At 38.4% G+C, this 21,410-nt stretch overlaps 1 protein-coding gene across 11 annotated transcripts in view; it reads left to right on the forward strand.

Moving 5' to 3' along the window:
* Window positions 1-21,410, forward strand: part of LOC139766521 (uncharacterized) — a 185,941-nt gene that overhangs the window by 21,084 nt on the left and 143,447 nt on the right. For all 11 annotated transcript variants that reach the window (XR_011716913.1, XM_071695274.1, XM_071695280.1 and 8 more), the window contains exons 3-6: window positions 1,279-1,926; window positions 7,781-7,913; window positions 8,503-8,618; window positions 10,446-10,580. Coding sequence is in view for 10 of the 11 variants with exons in the window: in XM_071695274.1 (XP_071551375.1) it covers window positions 1,279-1,926; window positions 7,781-7,913; window positions 8,503-8,618; window positions 10,446-10,580 (1,032 nt within the window). In the remaining variant the exon portion in view is untranslated. The remainder of the gene's footprint in view (window positions 1-1,278; window positions 1,927-7,780; window positions 7,914-8,502; window positions 8,619-10,445; window positions 10,581-21,410) is intronic.

Consider the following 21,410-nt stretch of genomic DNA (forward strand, 5'->3'; position numbering starts at 1 on the left):
GTATTCCCAATCATCAGTCCTTTTTCAGCACATAAATCTACAAGCTCTTCACCATTTCCATTTACAACACTGAACACCCCATGCATACCAATTATTCCCTCAACTGCCACATTACTCACCTTTGCATTCAAATCACCCATCACTATAACCCGGTCTCGTGCATCAAAACCGCTAACACACTCATTTAGCTGCTCCCAAAACACTTGCCTCTCATGATCTTTCTTCTCATGCCCAGGTGCATATGCACCAATAATCACCCACCTCTCTCCATCAACTTTCAATTTTACCCATATTAATCGAGAATTTACTTTCTTACATTCTATCACATACTCCCACAACTCCTGTTTCAGGAGTATTGCTACTCCTTCCCTTGCTCTTGTCCTCTCACTAACCCCTGACTTCACTCCCCAGACATTTCCAAACCACTCTTCCCCTTTACCCTTGAGCTTCGTTTCACTCAGAGCCAAAACATCCAGGTTCCTTTCCTCAAACATACTACCTATCTCTCCTTTTTTCACATCTTGGTTACATCCACACACATTTAGGCACCCCACTCTGAGCCTTCGAGGAGGATGATCACTCCCCGCGTGACTCCTTCTTCTGTTTCCCATTTTAGAAAGTTAATACAAGGAGGGGAGGATAATCACCGTTTCCCCACTTCAGCGAGGTAGCATCAGGAAATAGACGAAGAATGGCCCATCCATTCATATACATGTATATATACATAAACATTGATATATGTCTTTTTTTCCTGAAAATATTTTTTCTGTTGATAATAGCATTTTTTCAAACCTATCAAAAATGGCAGCACTAACAGCACATGAGATATCTACAGTAGATGCTGTCATTGGGTTGATATTGTGCTTATGCACTGGCAGTCTAAACTTGTTTTCAAACCACTTATCAGCACTTAACAATTCCACACCTCTTGCACAAACATCAGTGTCATTTTGGCCTTAATTCCCACCTATTGTTCCATTCCACTCAAAGGTCTCTGCCACTCGGCAATCTCACACAAACTAGGCATGCTGAATATTGTATTTAAGAGAATTTAATATGTCAGCCAATCAGTTTTCCTTTGCCATGTTACAAGGTACATGTACTCAGAAACTGAATTTTATATTTGAAGAGCACTTATGATGTTTTCCTTAAGGAGACTTATTTTGAATATTTTTGATGTGTAATTGATTTACAAAATGTTCTTTAGGAATATTGTAACATATCCATTAGAAAATGTGCTTTGTATTAATATGAATTTCTGATGACATTTTTCCGCAGGAATCCTACAGTGATGTGACGCTGGCATGCGATGGGAAGTTCTACCCAGTACACAAGCTAGTGCTTTCCACATGTAGTGACTATTTTGAGGAAATATTTAATAGAACTCAGTGTAAGCATCCTGTGATAGTGTTAAAAGATGTAAAACATGATGAGCTTGAAGCTCTTCTCAATTATATGTACTTAGGTGAGGTGAATGTACTACAGGCAGACTTAGCAGGACTAATAAAAGCAGCAGAGTGCCTGAAGATTAAGGGCTTAGCAGTGCCTGATGAAGCCCCCACTGCGAGAAGTCCCAATAAGGATAAGCGGAGTGCCAGCATTAGAGACAGTAGTCCACCTCTGGCTAAGCGCATTAGGCAGGATGAGGGGTCCAATTTGCAAAACCAAAGCTTTGAGGATCCAAGAACACATAGAGAACCTTCCTCCAGAGAACCGAGAGAACCCTCACGTACAAATTCAGCTCGACCTCCCTCTCGGGCTTCTGATGAAGGTTTTTCCAACAGTGTTTTCTCCCAGAGTGGCCCTAGTCAAGATGGCACCAGAGACAAAAGAGAGGTGAGAGATCGCCCACCTGATCTCGAGAGAATAAGAGGAGACAGACAAAAAGACTTGCCTCCCACTTCATCCCCTAGTCAATCTGTTGAGGTGAGTTGTTGCTCTATTGTTCTTTGGAATTGTATCATAAGGTTCTTTGATTATTCATCTCATAATTTGTTATGAGTTCCAGTTTGATTTATATTCCTGATTTGTGACATTCCTTGAAAGATTCTTTGAGTCCAAGTCTTATCATATGATTCATGAGTTCTTTACCCATTTTGAAATGCAGTATCCTCCGAGTCCTAGCTAAAGACATGCTTCCTTGGTGTGTTATTGACATGAATAAGATTTCCTCAAGTCTGTCGTGTCAGTACAATGAGGTTTCAAGTTACGACATTTTAATTTGCAATATTTCTGACTTCATGATGTATTAGTATTAGGATATGTTGTATCAACTTTTGACATTGCTTTGACTTGATATGAATTGAAAAAAAATTTACTTAAATGAAAATTTACTTAGATAATATCTTTTTTCATATTTTTGCTCTTTCCCTTCGTAAGTGATGTAGTACAGAGAACAGACAATAAATTTGCGTTATTTGCTCAGACCTGTGGTTCCTCAAGTTGCCTCTCATGGCCTGATAAGTCCATTGACAACATGTTACCCCCTGTATACTACATCCTTCCAGTTCTTTCTTTCCTGTACATGCCTTTCACCCACCCTGCATGTTTAGACACACAAAATCTTTTTGCACCATCTGTCCATCTCCAGCTTGGTCTTTCCCCTCTCCTTATCCATTCCACCCTTGACATTTATCCTTTTTGTCAACCTCTCCTCACTCATTCTCTGTGTATGATCAAACCATTTCAGTGCACCCTCTTCAGCTTATTCAACCATACTCTTCTCATCACCATGCCTCCTCCTTATCCTACATAATGTTTTGCACAACCAACCCCTTTTTCACCACATATTGTCTTCAAACTTTTCATTTCCAGCACCTGCACCTTTTTTTCCATATATATTCATCTATACCCCACATGTCACATCCATAGAACAGTGAGTGTACTATGTACTTCAGACATACCCATCTGTACCCTTCCAGACAGTAACCTGTCTTTCCACAAATTCTTAAATGTACCCATGCCCTTTGTCCCCTCACCCACCATTTGACTCAGTTCAGTTACCATGGTTCCTTTTGCCGCCATATCTATTCCCAGGTATCCAATTCACTTCACTCCCTCCAGTTTTTTTTTTTTTTTTTTTTTTTTTTTTTTTTCTTCCATTCTTTCACCCACCCCAACTAACCAGTCTTTCTCCACTGCAGACCTACCTTCACTTGAAGCCACCCACCCTGCTCTTTACCTACTCCCACACTTGCCTAACTCATGATATATACTCCTCATTGCTTTTAATAGCTTTCCTCCCTTGCCATATATGTATATAACACTTTCCACAATGCACCTCTTATCAACTTTATCACATGCTTTCTCTAGACATATAAATGCCACTTGAAAATCCCTCTGTATTATCTCTAAGTATTTCTCTCACGTATTTCAAAGTAAACACTGATCCACACATCCTCTGTCACCCTCTGTAATTCAAACACACCATTGTTTTCCCTTTCCCTTATACAGTGGCATGATACATGCATTCATCCAGTTTTCAGGCACCTAACCATGATCCATCACAGTCACCCCATTTCTTGTGAAATTCAGCTGTAGTACCCTCCATTCAAGCTGTCTTGCCACGTTTTATCTTTATGCAAGGCTTTCCCCTCCTCTTCTCTTTTTTCACCAAACCAACTTCCAAAACCTGATTTCCCCAACCCAAACACCCCACTTCTGCCACCCTATCATCAAACACCAGAGTATTCACTCTATCAGCAATGTTCCCATTTGTTCTTTTGCCTGTCAGCAATGTTCCCATTTGTTCTTTTGCCCGTCAGCAGTGTTCCCATGTGTTCTTTTGTTTTGTCTCACACAATTAACCTCCTTATAAAAAACTATCTCAGTGAAATATGCTCATGTTCAATTCAATGCTGCAGCCCTAGACCCCTCCCACCTAAACCATGGGTATAACTAACCACCATCTCTCACATAGAAAATAAAAAGCTTCTCCCTGCGTTACACTTTATTAACCTCAACTTACAGATACCCCCAAGCTCCAACCTAATATATATAAAACTGACAAAGCTTTCTGAAATAACTTGACAAGCATTTTAACAGCTTACCCTTCACTTCCCACCCACCAGTCATGCACCCATCAGAAACCACACTCCCCAGACGAACTTGAGTCCCACTATCCTGCTTATGCCCTGGTCATCACACATCATTGCAATACTAAAATCACTGTTTCAACATATCCCAAGACCCCTCTTCCCCACAGTGCAGCTACCAATAAGACATAGAGAACTTACTACTCATTTACCCTGCATTGTGCATGTAGATACGCAACATTACAACACTTTATGACTGGTCCTGCCTGGTGAATGTAGCCAGCTTCTTGTTGCAGGAGCCTTACATGGATAAAAGAGACTTATGAGGTAGTATATAAGTAAGTATGTGGATTGGGGGTTTGCTTTAAAGAATTTGAGAAATACTTAGGGAAGAAACAAAAGGGTTTATTTGTGGTTTTAATGGATGAGGAGAAAGCATATGACAGGGCTTATAAAGTTGCTTTGTGGAAGGTATTACAATTATTTGATGTGGGAAGAAAGCATGTGTGTGAGTAGGTTGAGAGGAGGGTAAGTGATTTTAGGTGAAGGTAGATTTGTGGTATTGGTGTGTAATGTCACCATGGCTTTTTAATTTTGTTGTGGAGTGGGTGTTGAAGGAGGTAAATACAAGGGTCTTGGAGAGAGAGCCAGGTATGCATAGTATTAGGGGTGATGGATCCTGGAAGTAAGTCAATATTTGCTTACTGATGACGACAACACTGTTGGCAGATTCAATTTATATAGTGCAGATTTTAGTTGGTGTCTGAGTTTATGAGAGTGTGTGGAAGGAGAAAGTTGCAAGTAAATGTGAATAGATACGAGGTTAGTAGGCTTAGGAGTACAAAGAGGCTAGTTATTTGGGTCGTAAGTTTGATTTGAGGAAAATTGCAGAAGGTGAAGGGTTTTAGATACCTGTGAATGGACATGACAGTGATTGGAACCATGGAAAAATGGGAACATTGGTGAACATTGTAATTTAGTTCAACTTGACATATGCATTCATTATAAACGAAATTGTTGAATGTTATAAAAGATAGATAAATTATGGTAAATTGTTCTTAGTTTTTCAAGTATATTCCAGATTTGAGATACAGGAAACATACTGGTCATGTATGTACCCTTGTTATATAATGGGTTTGACCTGTAAAGGACCCAGCCTTAGAAATGCTCTAGAGAGTGGTGGGGGCAAGACTGGGGTTTATTAGATTTGAAAAGAATGTTATCCTTATCAGGTAATAAGGAGTGGCAAGAAGAATTAAAGGAAAAGAAGACAATCTGATATATTACCCATTTGTTGCTATAAAAACATTTGAATTTGAAGTGCTTCGTGAGCTCGAATATTCTAACATTTGTTGCCATCTGTTGACTTGAACCACTTTATCTCTTCATCACGACTGATGGATTACTGGTACACAAAGAATTTTTTCTTGTACTGAGAGTTTGACATTCACTGAATCATTATCATCATAATTAATGCCCCAGAAGTTAACACTAAGTAGCCATTAATTTGTGTGGGGGTACACTCTCTCCTTTTTTGTCTTATGTGTAACAGAGACAACAGGATTTTTTCCTATCGCTAATTGTATTTTCTTGTGACGTGTCTGCGCAGTGATATAGCGTGCCCTAAAGTTTAGCTGATGGCAAAGAAAGGCAAAACATGCAAGTAGAGCTAGGGTCCCCAAAGGGTAAGGCATTGTGTTATGAGTAACTGTAACCATGATTTTTTTCCCCTGGTGCTGGTTACAGTTGTTTGTGACGTAATGCTTTTCTGCATGCCAATAAAGCCAATCATTGAATTTAGATGATGTTAGGAAGAGACAGGCCGTACAAGTATGAGTTGAGTTCCTTTTAAGGTTTAATTGACTAATGATTTGACTTGTTACAGTGTTTCCGAGAACATAGTCCCATTGCAAGTCAGGTTACAGGTATAACATCTTGATGCTTGATCTTATCCCTGAACATAATAAATCATTTGTTGTATGGCATGTTGCTGACGGTTATTGTTTTCTTTTGCTGCTTCCTTCTTTAGTAATTCTGTTCTTCATCTGACTCAGAGAGGCAGATATCTTGGATCTGAAGCACTGTTAACCTCTCGTGATTCACTTCATGCTGATGTTCTTGCTGTCCGTCAAGATCTGCTAACTTCTCTTCATTTCCAAGGACTTTGTTCATTTAAGTGTATGAGGGATTTATTGTCAATTCTTGGTCATCATATCCCCCAAAATCATTACCACTGAGAGTGCATTTTCTTCTACAGACCCTTAAGAGCAGATTCTTTCATATTTTGCTAATCAAACTCATCCTTGTGCACTGCCTGTTGGATGTTAATTTTTTCTAGCCCTCTTTACAATGTTGCATTTCTTGATGAAACTGGAAGAAGATAGTATTACTTAGGGTAGAAGAATTTACAAATGAGGGCAGCATGAGTGGCCAGCTGCAACCCTGACACATGACAACTGTTAAACTGTTGGGTGATTAATTGAACTTCGATTGAATGAGTGTCCAATGTACATTTAGTTACTAGTGTATGTTGTTTTGATGGGTTAGATTTTTGTGGGAATTGCTGAGCAGAGTTCTCTCAACTACAGCTGTTTAACATCTCTTGAATGGTGGTATGGAGTTACAACATAAATTAACAGTGTGGTTGATTTACAAATGAGGGCAGCGTGAGTGGCCAGCTGCAACCCTGACACATGGCGACCGTTAAACTGTTGGGTGATTAATTGAACTTTGATTGAATGAGTGTCCAATGTACAATTCTTTGGAAAATCAAAAAAAAATTAGATTGTGGATAGATATTTAAAGATGCAGTTGAACAAGTTATGGTTTTGTGTGTATTTTTCAGTAGAGTTTGTTTCTTAGATTTAAGTGTTAGAAAATGAATATGAAACAGCACAGATGTATTACCCAGTACATCAACAGGTGAATACATTAGAATGTGGCAGTTTGGGCTTATACTCTGGCGTAGCCATAAAAGCATTAAAAGGCTATATCACTTGGATCATACAGTGTGTGTACAACATAGAAATGTGTTCAGAATCCCATTCTGACAAATTTTATCCTTCCAGTAAATGAACTAGTTCCTTTCTGTAATTGTGATATTGAAGCAAAATTTGTTAAATGAGTTGTAGTTATATGGGTACCCTTTATGTAATTGTGATATTGAAGCAAGACTTGTTGAGTTGCAGTTACATGGGGTATCCACCTACTTATGAGTACATTTGATGAAATTTTGCCATGGTGGCAAGGCTATTGCAAAAATGGATGCATAGGTGAGAAGTCACCTTCAGTGAGTTTTTATTGTCAACTGATACAAAAGAGTACAGCATTGTAAAGGATCTTTATGCTGTAAAGGAGCCCTCCTCCAGCATGGAGCACAACTCCCTAAATGGGTTCCTAGGTTTGCACAACTAATTACATTTTTTTTTTTTTTTGCCGCTGTCTCCCGCGTTTGCGAGGTAGTGCAAGGAAACAGACGAAAGAAATGGCCCAACCCACCCCCATACACATGTATATACATATGTCCACACACGCAAATATACATACCTACACAGCTTTCCATGGTTTACCCCAGATGCTTCACATGCCCTGATTCAATCCACTGACAGCACGTCAACCCCGGTATACCACATCGATCCAATTCACTCTATTCCTTGCCCTCCTAATTACATGTGTCTGTATATTGTAAAATGTCTATGTACTTACCTCTGATAAGTGATATATGTACTTGTCTGTCTTTTATCTAGGTACTTGTTGAGGAAGAGCCTGTTGTCAAGACAGAAGTGTTAGAGGAGCCAAAAGAAGAGGAAGAAAACAATGAGGACATGTTGAACTCAGACAGTAGCATAGCCTACAACCCAGTCACTTCTGGCATGCAAGGTACATCTCTGAAAGATCACAACTGTTATTTGTATTTTGGATAGACATTTTTTGATATAGTAAAACAAGAGAGAGTTTCCCAAGGTCTTTCCTGCAGTGAATTATTGACTTGGATATTAGTTGAAAAAATGAATTCATCAAAGTAGAAATTGAAGTTGTATAACACTAATGATTAGTGAATTAATACATAGAATTGGTTAAGCCTCCATTTTGCCATGCACCCATGGTGTAGCCAAAAAGATATTGGGACTGTACCTCATGGATCATATATGTACATAGCATAGAAATATATTTCATTTCATTAAAGTTTAACATTTTGGCCAAAGGAACAGTACAGATTCCTCATATGGATGCATTATCAAATAGATGACTTCAGATCTTTACTTGTTCTTATGACCATATGGGAAAAGATCTTTATGGTAGATATGCTATGTTATGCAGTTTTGTTATTTTAGCCCTCCTTTCCTTTATTTTCTTTATGAATTTTTTGCTGTGAAAAAAAAGAATTTGTGACAATGACTCTTGAGATGTAAAGTATTGCCCTCATTGTTCTTGTGAAGTGAGTTTTTTTTTTTTTTTCCCCACTCAGGTGATGGAGTGTCAGAAGGCCCTCAGGGTTTTGAGCCACAAGTGTTAACAACACAGCCACAAACCATGGAGGAGCTTGTTGCACAGGCCATGCCAGGAACCTCTGGCATACAGGGAGTAAGTAGTCATCTGATGATTTGAGGTGATATATGTTTGATATGGAAAGTAATACTTCCTAGGTATCTCAGAAAGATGTGATAATGGAATTGTAATATACACACAGAACATTTCTAATAGAAAAGTGTGTATTAAGGGAAATGCATTTCTGGCTGGTTATTTTTGGGGTCCCAGGGGTATCCCTCATGTAGACTTTGGATGTCTTCTATTCACACATCCCAGACAGAGTCCAGGCTCCTGAGTTGGAACATTTTTTTTTATAAGAGCACAGGCAATTAAATTCCCTGATCATGGTCATCTCATTCATCCTCTCTCATGCTCTTTATGTATATTATTATTAGTAGTAGTAGTATACTTGATTGCCGTTTCCCTGTCAGTGCATATATGCATACACGCACATATACATATAAATACACATATGCATATATACACATGTACATGTTCATACTTGCTTGCTTTTATCCATTCCTGGCACTACCCCTCGCCACAGGAAACGGCATCCTGTAGAGCTGAAATGGGTATGTTTGAAGGAATAGTAGTTCCAACATTATTATATGGTTGCAAAGCATGGGCTATAGATAGGGTTGTGCAGAGGAAAGTGGATGTGTTGGAAATGAGATGTTTGAGGACAATATGTGGTGTGAGGTGGTTTGATTAAGTAATGAAAGGGTAAGAGAGATGTGTGATAATGAAAAAGTGTGGTTGAAAGAGGAGAAGAGGGTGTGTTGAAATGGTTTGGACATACGGAGAGAATGAGTGAGGAGAGGTTGACAAAGAAGATATATGTGTCAGAGGTGGAGGGAAGAAGGAGAAGCAGGAGACCAAATTGGAGGTGGAAGGATGGAGTGTAAAAGATTTTGTGCTTTTGGGGCTGGAACATACAGAAGGGTGAGAGGTGTGTGAGAAATAGAATGAATTGGAACGTTGTGGTTTACCAGGGTCGACATGCTGTCAGTGAACTGAACCAGGGCATGCGAAACATTTGGGGTAAACCATGGAAAGGTCTGTGGGATGTGGATGTGGATAGGGAGCTGTGGTCTCGGTGCATTACACATGATAGCTAGAGACTGAGTGTGAACAAATTTGGCCTTTTTTATCTGTTTTCCTTGGAAGGGAGCATTTTCAATTTTCCAAAAGAAGGAACAGAGAAGGAGGCCAAGTGAGGATATTCCCTCTAAAGCTCAGTCCTATGTTCTTAACGCTACCTCGCTTATGTGGGAAATGGCGAGTATGTATGAAAAAAAGTAGGGGAGAAAGAATACTTCCCACATATTCCCTGCGTGTCGTAGAAGTCGACTAAAAGGGACTAAAAGGGAAGGAGCAGGGGGCAGGACATCCTCCCCTCCAGTTTTTACTTTTCCAGAAGAGGGAACAGAGAAGGGGGCCATGTGAGTATTTTCTTCCTAAGGCTCAGTCCTCTGTTCTTAACGATACCTTAGTGACGTGGGAAATGGCGAATATGTATGAAAAAAGTATGTATGTATATATTTTTTCATACATTCGCCATTTCCAGCATCAGCGAAGTAGCGTTAAGAACAGAGGACTGAGCCTAAGAGGAAAAATCCTCACTTGGCTCCCTTCTCTGTTCCTTCTTTTGGAAAAGTCAAAACTGCAGGGGAAGAATTTTCAGCCCCTTGCTCCCTCCCCTTTTAGTTGCCTTTTATGGCACGCAGGAAATACATTTGAAGTTTTCTTTCTCCCCTATCCCAGGGATAAAATATATGTATATAGTGATGTCATTTTATCCATGTTGACTTTTCACATTAACTCTTCAATGCTTACATTGACCTTATACATTAACATGGTGATTGTGCTTGATTCTCACAGGACTCCATTGTTGGGTGGGGTGCAGGGCAAGCAGGTGGAGGAGGAGCAGGGGCTGAACTGACCAGGTTCTCCCTGGAAGCTTTTCAGCTGGAAGATTCACAGAGTGGATCTCAAGGCTCAACTCAGCAACAGCTGGTGAGTGTTAACTTACCATTTTATCATTGTGCCCATCAGAAACTTCAAGAAATTTAAGTTGTAAAGGGTGATGAGGCTTAGCTATGCAAAGCATTTTCATTGACTTCCATTGTACAGGTTGAGTTTTGAAAATCCATAATCCATGGGACCAAGTATTGTTTGGTTTTGGAAATTTTATGGTTTAAGGAGCAAAAACCCACAGATTGTGGTTTGAATGTATCACAACTTTAACTAGTGTTGTGTATACCTATATGTTATAAAGTATATGATAATGTATACTATATAAAATATTTACTGAAATCATTGTTTCATACTTAACAAAAATCCTTTCTATATGCTCTTGTCACTCTAAAGTGGCCCAGAAAAGATCATTATTTGTACACAAGCCAACTGAGATGACATGCACGGTCCAAGTATTCTTCCTCACATTGCAAAAGAAAAATTATATGAAAGGATAGAGTAGCAGTTGCAAAAGAAAAATTATATGAAAGGATAGAGTAGCATTCAGAAGTAATTAGAAAATACAGAGAAAGTTGTATCATTATCTTTGTGTTGAAGTATAGTGCTAAATCTCTCTCCCCATAACATACCAGAGATAATCACAAATGATAATCTCACTCGTGTGTAAATGATGCTTTTGGTAACTCCCAGTAAGAAAGTAAGACAAAATGATAATCTCACTTGGGTGTAAATGATGCTTTTGGTAACTCCCAGTAAGAAAGTAAGACAAAGATAACATTTTTCTTTCTGTTGAGCTTGTTTTTTGACAGTATTTGGACAGTGTGGTGGTGAATAGATTGAATATGCGTAGAAATATTACATCTTTCACTAGAACATTCATTGTGAGAGAGATTATCTTGCAAGTATAGGGGAGATATTGAGGGGTTTCTTTCTTAATACTAAAGGTCTTGCTCTTATTTCATACATGCTTTTATTTTTTACAAAAGCACAGTTTAGGTCTTTTTTTTTTTTTTTTTTTTTTTTTTTTTTTTTTTTTTGCCGCTGTCTCCCGCGTTTGCGAGGTAGCGCAAGGAAACAGATGAAAGAAATGGCCCAACCCACCCCCATACACATGTATATACATACGTCCACACACGCAAATATACATACCTACACAGCTTTCCATGGTTTACCCCAGACGCTTCACATGCCTTGATTCAATCCACTGACAGCACGTCAACCCCGGTATACCACATCGCTCCAATTCATTCTATTCCTTGCCCTCCTTTCACCCTCCTGCATGCTCAGGCCCCGATCACACAAAATCTTTTTCACTCCATCTTTCCACATCCAATTTGGTCTCCCTCTTCTCCTCGTTCCCTCCACCTCCGACACATATATTCTCTTGGTCAATCTTTCCTGACTCATTCTCTCCATGTGCCCAAACCATTTCAAAACACCCTCTTCTGCTCTCTCAACCACGCTCTTTTTATTTCCACACATCTCTCTTACCCTTGTGTTACTTACTCGATCAAACCACCTCACACCACACATTGTCCTCAAACATCTCATTTCCAGCACATCCATCCTCCTGCGCACAACTCTATCCATAGCCCACGCCTCGCAACCATACAACATTGTTGGCACCACTATTCCTTCAAACATACCCATTTTTGCTTTCCGAGATAATGTTCTCGACTTCCACACATTCTTCAAGGCTCCCAGAATTTTCGCCCCCTCCCCCACCCTATGATCCACTTCCGCTTCCATGGTTCCATCCGCTGCCAGATCCACTCCCAGATATCTAAAACACTTCACTTCCTCCAGTTTTTCTCCATTCAAACTTACCTCCCAATTGACTTGACCCTCAACCCTACTGTACATAATAACTTTGCTCTTATTCACATTTACTCTTAACTTTCTTCTTTCACACACTTTACCAAACTCAGTCACCAGCTTCTGCAGTTTCTCACATGAATCAGCCACCAGTGCTGTATCATCAGCGAACAACAACTGACTCACTTCCCAAGCTCTCTCATCCCCAACAGACTTCATACTTGCCCCTCTTTCCAAAACTCTTGCATTCACCTCCCTAACAACCCCATCCATAAACAAATTAAACAACCATGGAGACATCACACACCCCTGCCGCAAACCTACATTCACTGAGAACCAATCACTTTCCTCTCTTCCTACACGTACACATGCCTTACATCCTTAGGTCATGAATAACATAAATGTATTTAGAAATATCATACCTTTAACAAAGAACATAAGTGGAAAATTGAGTGGTTGGCACATGTTAGGAGGATAATGAAAGGGTAAGAGAGATGTGAGGAAATAGAAAGAGTGTGGTCAAGAGAGCATAAGAAGGTTTGGTGAAATGGTTTGGACATATGAAGAGAATTAGTAAGCAAGGGTTGGCAAAGGATTTATGTGTCAGAGGTGGGAGGAACAAGAAGCGGGAGACCAATGTGGAGGTGGAGGGATGGAGTGAAAAAGATTTTGAGTGACTGGGGCCTAAACATACAGGAGGGTGAGAGGCGTGCAAGGAATAGTGTGTATTGGAACAATGAGGTATACCGGGATCGACGTGCTGTCAATGGACTGAACCAGGGTATGTGAAACGTCTAGGGCAGACCATGGAAAGCTCTGTGGGGCCTGTATATGGGTAGGGAGCTGAGGTTTGGGTGCATTACACATGACAGCTAGAGACTGAGTGCAAATGTATGTGGCCTTTTTTGTCTTTTCCTGCTGCTGCCTCACTGAAGCACGGGTTAGTGATGTTTCCTGTGGGACGGGGTAGTGCCGGGAATGGATGAAGGCAAGTATGAATATGTACTTGTGTGTATATGTATATGCCTCAGTATGTATGTTTATATGTTGATATATATATGTGCTTGTATGGGCATTTTTGTATATATATGTGTATGTGGGTGGTTGGGCCATTCTTCATCTGTTTCCTGGCACTACCTTGCTGACTTGCAAAACTGTGATTAAGTATGATAGATATATATAGATATATTTGATATTCAATCTCTTTATGTCTTATTTATCAAAAGTCCTTTAGTATGCCAGGAATACATATTGAGAAAATTAAGTGTAATATTTACACACTTTTTTCCACAAGCATAAGTGTAGTGTGAATGCCCCTTGATTAGGCCTCCCTCTCTCTTACCTAATCCCCTAAAATCACTAAGTAGATGAATTCTATACATATTAAATGTTATTCTTCACTCTTTGTTAACTGATAACACATCATAAGAGTTCCTCCCTATAGCTTGGGTTACCTGATAATCAACATGATTTCCATGGGCTTGCTGCATATACATACCTTCTGTTTGCTAGCTGTGCATGTATAGTGATTATTGTAGGGGCTCCAGGTGGAGCAGAATCTTTTTTCCCCACACTTTACGGTGGAAGTCCTTAATAGGTTACAAATGGTATGATAGAATAACTGGATCTTTATACCGAGATGGGAAAAGTTAGAGCACCAGTTGTTGTTGGTACCATTTGCAATGCTAAGGTTGGCTAATCTATGTAGTATTCATGCCTTTATTTATGATTAGTGGTGCCCTTAACAGATTTGTCCTCAGTTTAGAACTTTGACAGCTTTTTATGCTGCCTTTTTATATTATGAATTGCCATGTTTCTAAGTGTGGTTGTAGAAGTGGTGGAGAATTTGCTTTGAAGAATGTGTGTAAGAAATACTTAGAGTAAAAGAAGGCATTGTATGTGGCTTTTATGGATATGGAGAAAGCAAATGATAGGGTCGATAAAGATACCTTGTGGAAGGCCTCTCAAGTATATGGTGTGGGAGGAGAGCTACTAGAAGTGAGATTTTATCAAGAGCGTACAGTGTGTGTATGGGTAAGAAGAGAGGAGAGTGTTTGGTTCCAGGTGAAGTTTGGTTTGCAACAAGGGTGAGTGATATCACCATGGCTGTGTATTTGATGTATTTTTGGATGGGGTTTTGAGTGAGGTAAGTGCAAGAGTACTAGAGGGTTAGGTATGCATTTTATAGGGAATGAGAAGGCCTGGGAAGTGAGTCAGTTATTGTTTGTTAACGACAGGCATATTTGAGGTCATAAGATTAGTTAACAAGAGATACATGTAAATACTTAACTTTTTAACTCATTAATGACTCTGGACATATATATATATATATATATATATATAGCAAAAATGGGTATGTTTGAGGGAATAGTGGTTCCAACAATGTTGTATGGTTGCGAGGCGTGGGCTATGGATAGAGATGTGCGCAGGAGGATGGATGTGCTGGAAATGAGATGTTTGAGGACAATGTGTGGTGTGAGGTGGTTTGATCGAGTAAGTAACGTAAGGGTAAGAGAGATGTGTGGAAATAAAAAGAGCGTGGTTGAGAGAGCAGAAGAGGGTGTTTTGAAATGGTTTGGGCACATGGAGAGAATGAGTGAGGAGAGATTGACCAAGAGGATATATGTGTCGGAGGTGGAGGGAACGAGGAGAAGAGGGAGACCAAATTGGAGGTGGAAAGATGGAGTGAAAAAGATTTTGTGTGATCGGGGCCTGAACATGCTGGAGGGTGAAAGGAGGGCAAGAAATAGAGTGAATTGGAGTCATGTGGTATACAGGGGTTGACGTGCTGTCAGTGGATTGAAGCAAGGCATGTGAAGCGTCTGGGGTAAACCATGGAAGGCTGTGTAGGTATGTATATTTGCGTGTGTGGACGTGTGTATGTACATGTGTATGGGGGGGGGGGTTGGGCCATTTCTTTCGTCTGTTTCCTTTGCGCTACCTCGCAGACGCGGGAGACAGCGACAAAGTATAAAAAAAAAAAAAAAAAAAAAAAAAAAAATATATATATATATATATATATATATATATATATATATATATATATATATATATATATGTAAATCTGAGCTTGATAATTTCTCTCCTCCATCAATCACCCTCCAACCATGCATGAGAGCACATTTTGTACATTTTCTAGGAAGAAAATTGAGTGGCTTTTATTGCAATTTAGAGGACTAAGTGGAGAATGATCCTGAATTCATTGATGATGTAGATCTGTCTTTTGGATGATGTGGAGAGTGATTTTATGGAAATTGACTCTTTCAGCTCTGAAAGTTAACCAAAATGAGACAAGAGAAGGTTTTATAGCAAAAGTGGAGGCATTGTTGACAGCACCCACATGACATTAACAGCACTGTGTCCAACAAGTGTGGTTGGTAATTTCAGATTTTTTCTATTGCTGCTGAAATACAAAAAAAAAAAAAAAAAAAAAATCAATGAATCACAGTGATTATAATGAAAACGTTTTGTTATGTAAGATAAAACAGTGATGATCAGTAATCAGCTTTTCAGTGGTGTAGGGATTCAATCTGTTATATACATTGCATCCGGTGTCACATGTAGAGAGTGTTTACCTATCAATGCATCCACATTTAAAGTAAATAAACTACATAGCTTGTCAGTCGTCTCATGCTCTCCTCCACTCTTTACGTCTAAGCAAAGTATCAAAGACTTTCTTGTTTAAAACTGTATTGTAGCTCTGGTAAAATGAGTCGAGCCAAGAATGGAAGGTTTATTGTAAAAAACCATATTATCACCCTGGAAAATAAGTAAGAAGTGTATGGCTGTTACTTGCACTTGTGACATAAATATAGAAGCATTCTCAATCTTTATGTAAAACTGGATTTATTAATGCGATGATATACTGAAGTCCTATCAGTAGGTGTAAAGTGATTCCTTTAAGTATGAGAGTAATCATTAAGGTATTTAAGCAACAATCAGAACAGCATTTATATTTCCTACATAATGCTAAGCACAGTATGCTTCCTCCTCACAATACTGTACACAGCAAAATCACTAGTATGCATTTTGGATGTCAGTATAATGTCAGAAACTCACTGGGAAAAGCATAGAGCTTTGGTGTCACATGTTCAAACAGCAAGGACAGTGGTGTATGCTTTAGCATGGCATAGTAAACTAAGCTGGAGACTGGAAACCCATGATCCAAATTGGTGGTAATCATGAATGCTCTGGACTGCAGAGAGATTCCATGAGTTTTCAGTTTTTAGAAGTTTGGGTTTTTTAAAACTTGACCTGTATATTGAGTTGATATGAGGATAAATTTATGATGAATAATTTTTTCTTACAGTACTCAAGTAGTTATTCAAGAGCTAAAAGTCACACATACTTCTGAATTAAAGATTGGCAATTTTATGTAGTTTCTTGAAGTTTCAGTTGGGAAAAGATATGCTGCAGGGATGAATATGAAGGTAAATTACTGCTGCCCATGGTTGAAATTTAGTTGAGGTCTAAACCTCACAAGATGCTTTCCTGTTTTTCCAAAGAGTTTACTCCTCCTAAGTTCTGAAAGGATTTACAGAATTATATTTGCAGTAATTGACAAGATTATATGGCAACTCAGATCTGTGTATAGGTCTGCGTGTAGTTCCATCATGCAGTGCTTTTGTGTCATTTTGAGAGTTGCAGATCCATATTCTGTTGCATGCAAAGTGGTATCACTGTATGCATGTATCTGACAGCTGGCCATAGAGTTCACCATTTTTCTAGACAGAGCTGATATCATCACATTTTAGTGCTAATTCCCTTTCTTGGAAAGATGTAGGCTAATATCAGGCAGGTTGTGGGAAACTTGCTCAACTTGCAGTGTAGCAACTTAGTGTGATGTATATCTATGCCAGCAGCATTCCTTCATGTGTCTTTGATGACCTGCAACTCTTGCTCTTTTTCCTTTTTCCTTTGTGCATGTTGAAAAATTATGAATCCCTGCAGCATATCTAGTCATAGAGCTTCATTAGATATTAGTCTTACTGTTTATTGAAAATTTTTTTGGAATGTGAAGAATTCAAGAGGACTTTCTTAAAAAAAAAATTACATGTGTGTTCATATTGAATTACCTATTTGTACTACATAGGAAGAAAGTTGTGCATCACAAGGGCTCAGTTCATTAAATTTCCTGTAATCAAACTTTTTTGTGTATTCACTTTTTTATCCATCCACATCTCTGTGACTAGGGAATATTTCTTCTCTTTTTTCATATTTGTTTTGCAGTCCTCTAATTGAATTTTTTGTCTAAACATTAAATAATTCTCACTCACTGTCAGTAGCTCTTCGATTCACAAACATCAGTGTTGCAATCATGTACCCATTTCTACTGACCTGTATGGACAAATATTTGGCTGAAACTCTATACCTTTAACTTATCTCCCTGAGTTACAGGAAGAAGATTGGAGCCTTGTAATTGTCCATGACAGAGAGAAAAAAAAAAAAAGAAACTGGATATGATTACAACTTTCAGGTTTTTCATCAGTTTGACTGTCATTATTGACTTTTTATGATAACAGTAAGAGATCAGTAGAAGAACATAAGAATTCGGTAAAAAAGTCAGGAAATTTTTTAAGAATGACACTATTGCAATAGAGTTGTGAAACAGATGAATGAAGAAACAGTGAATACAAAGTTCTAAGTAGTTCAAAACATATTATGATTTGAGACAGTGGGGCTTCATGTGTGTAAGAGCTCCCTCTCTGTGATGCACAAGGACATAATCACAAATAGGAAATATTTCACACACATTCATGAATTTGGAGCCAACTGATAGTAAGACTCAGATGCTCGGAAGATCATACTGAAGATCCCAGATGGCAGAGTTACTGACACAGATAAAGGCATATATGAAGAATTAAGTGCAAATTTCAGAATGATATATACTATAGAGGATTCAAAATCCTGAACACTCCTTTACTGGAATGTAAGTAAGACCAATGAAGGAAATGTCTTAATGTATAATTGTAAAAGGGGCTTATGAAGGAAGTAGGCACGCATAATTTTTATTAGCTACTTGATAACTCAACATAGGTACTAAAGGAATGGGCAAGAATTGTAGACAGGGTAATTGAGATGTCATATGCGAGCTTATTTGAATAGGGCTTCTACGTTTGGGATGGAAGTACATACATAGTAGAGTACATGACAGGTAGGTTGCTTTGAAGTATAGTGTAATTTCATAAACTAGTATTGTCTTTAAGCTGTTGGAAAAGATAATCCTGAAGGAGTTAGGTTTGTTCTTGATTGAATGAAGTTTTCAAGTGAAAGTTTACATTAGTTCAGGTGGAAGAGGTCATGTGTAACAAATCTTGAAGGGACTTCTTTGAAGGAGCAAGTTACATCTTGGGCAAGAGAAATGGGTGGGTTGGTTTTTCTTTGGAAGCCTCAAAAGGTTTTGATGCTGTACCTGAGAACAAGCTAATTACAAAGTCGGAATTTTTGGCTTATGTTAGAGAATGGCTTCTTCGGTGGCTTGAAAGCTACCTAATTGAAATAGGGGGAAACATATTTAAGGTGCCTGCACATCCCATAGGGCTTAGTATGAGGACATTCGTTGCTTTTGATCCATATCTCAACTACTTGGAATGTCTGAAAGCACATAGTCTTTACTCCCTGGAAGATAGTTAGGAAAGATATATCACAGTTTGTGCTGGGAAAATCTTGGGAAGGCATGGTACCCAGTCTACCTCAACATTTGTTTTGTGTTGGCATGAAAGGCTGTAAAATTTTATCAATAAAATCTGAGTTGCAATGTATATAGTACTAGAATTCTGTATAAAACTTCAGGACTCAAAATTGCTCCTTGATACTAGCAGTTAATGAAAACATCTTTTATCATCCATTAAAGAAATGCAAAAACTTAGTTATCTACAAAGTTTACATGACCAGCCAGGATTGTGGAGGATTTGTATGTGTAGGCCATGGCCTCAAACAGTCTGACTGTTCATAGGAGCAACAGTCAGCTTATTTTCCAACCAGTCATTTGAGTTAAGCTTTGGTATGTGGAGGTTACAGTGATTCTTGTGAAGAATTTTGAACCATACTGTATTTTGACATGAACCTATTTGTTTATACCGTAATTATTTTGTTCTAATTCTTTAGGTAAAAACAGTGAAATTGGTTGGTAATTAGTTCAAGAAAGATGTATTGATAAATAATATAATTGAAGATATGGGGGGAGTACTTGTTTTTAACAGTGGCACATTGTAAATGGCTACTGTGCAGAGCATTACTGCTTTATACAAGATGTGTGCACTGTTGATGTGAAGGGTGGCTGAGGAAGACCTTGTGGGTTATTATTGTCACGAGTCAAGAAATATATCTGTGTTTAAATGAATGATAAGAACTAAATATGCTCATACACAAGATATCATGAGTGTTTACTGTCTGGTGCACTGGTATCGAGTATGTTTCTCTCAGTTGAAGTGTAAGTCCCTTTTAACAAGATGTCTCCTTTGGATATCTACCAAAGCTGTTGTCTGGGATTTTTTTTTTATCTAATCTTTTCTCCACTTCATAGTCCCTTAAAAACCTTGGCTTAAACTTTTAGCATAAGCTGCAACTAAGAACTAATGAAGATCATTGCATCTAAGTAAAGAGTAGCAAGGAGAGAAAAAGGGTCAAACCATCTTGGACTTGCGTCTTTAGAGGTTAATAGGGTACACGATTAAAGCAGTCAGTACTGTCCAGAAGTGCATGGACAAACGGATTCTAAAACACAACAAATAGTTGCTCAAGAAGATACTTGTGATGTTTGTTTAACCCAAGGTGGAATTTTCATTACTAGTAACCTTAGTGTTTCCATCTAAAACAGTATTTAGACCATGACAAGAATGGTGCCAGAAATAAGAACCAAGAGTTATGAAGATGTGAGAAGCCCTCATACCACTTACACAGGAGCAAAAGATTAAGCGGAAGATGATAGACCTGTAGGTCCTTCTCACGACATGGTATTGATATTGACTAGTTCTTTGAAGTTAACAGGAATGTCAGAATCAGAGGGCTTGAGAAGTGGTGAGAACTATGTTGAGAAAACATATATTTAATGGTAGGGTAGAGAATGCATAGAAGACAAAGATAGTAAATATTGGGAGTATTGGAACACTAAGAAGCTTTTCTGACAGAGTTAAAGGGCTTGAATGGGTTTCCTGAGTATGATGCTCCATCCTTATATACATCGGTAAGTAGATAATAAAATGTACATGTGTATATATACATTTATCCAAACCCCCAAAAAAAGATATCACCAAGGAGTTTCTGTGGCATTGCTTTATCCCAGTTATGTTGTGCTGAACTGCCTTGAATAAAACAAATTTATTTATATCAATTGATACAGATCATGAGAATTGATTAGTACATCATATATTATTCTGTTATGATAAACAGTCACAAGCAAACTATATTGCCAGCTGTCATCATTCTTGTTTCTTTCAGAACTATGAAAGCAGAATTAGGTTGTATCAAAAAGATACAAGTGTATAATGTATGTTTATCCAAGTAGATATATATGCAGACTTACTTTTTGTCCACAAGGCATCCTTTAATGTGGTGGGGCATTTGCCCTTGTGGGCCTTATTGCCCATCCTGTTATTAAAAGTGAAATATTCATATTTGCTCCCATGAACATTACCATTATATGCCTAATCTGTGAAAAAAAAAATGTAGTTTAATGTTTATGTTCATGCCATACTACAAACTCCTTAACTCATTCTTTTTTCCCTTCCAAAAACAAGCATAATATTTTTGGTTATTAAAAGTTGTGCAGAAAATATCAAAACTTATTTTATTCTTATGTATCAAGACCCTGCAAATACATAAGTATTTATTTAAGAGTATTTAGATAAGAGTAAATGTGAATAAGAGCAAGGTTATTAGGTACAGTAGGGTTGAGGGTCAAGTCAATTGGGAGGTAAGTTTGAATGGAGAAAAATTGGAGGAAGTAAAGTGTTTTAGATATCTGGGAGTGGATCTGGCAGAGGATGGAACCATGGAAGCGGAAGTGGATCATAGGGTGGGGGAGGGGGTGAAAATTCTGGGAGCCTTGAAGAA

This window comes from Panulirus ornatus, chromosome 58 (genome assembly GCF_036320965.1).
Source record: "Panulirus ornatus isolate Po-2019 chromosome 58, ASM3632096v1, whole genome shotgun sequence".
In the NCBI taxonomy this organism is placed as follows: Eukaryota; Metazoa; Arthropoda; class Malacostraca; order Decapoda; family Palinuridae; genus Panulirus; species Panulirus ornatus.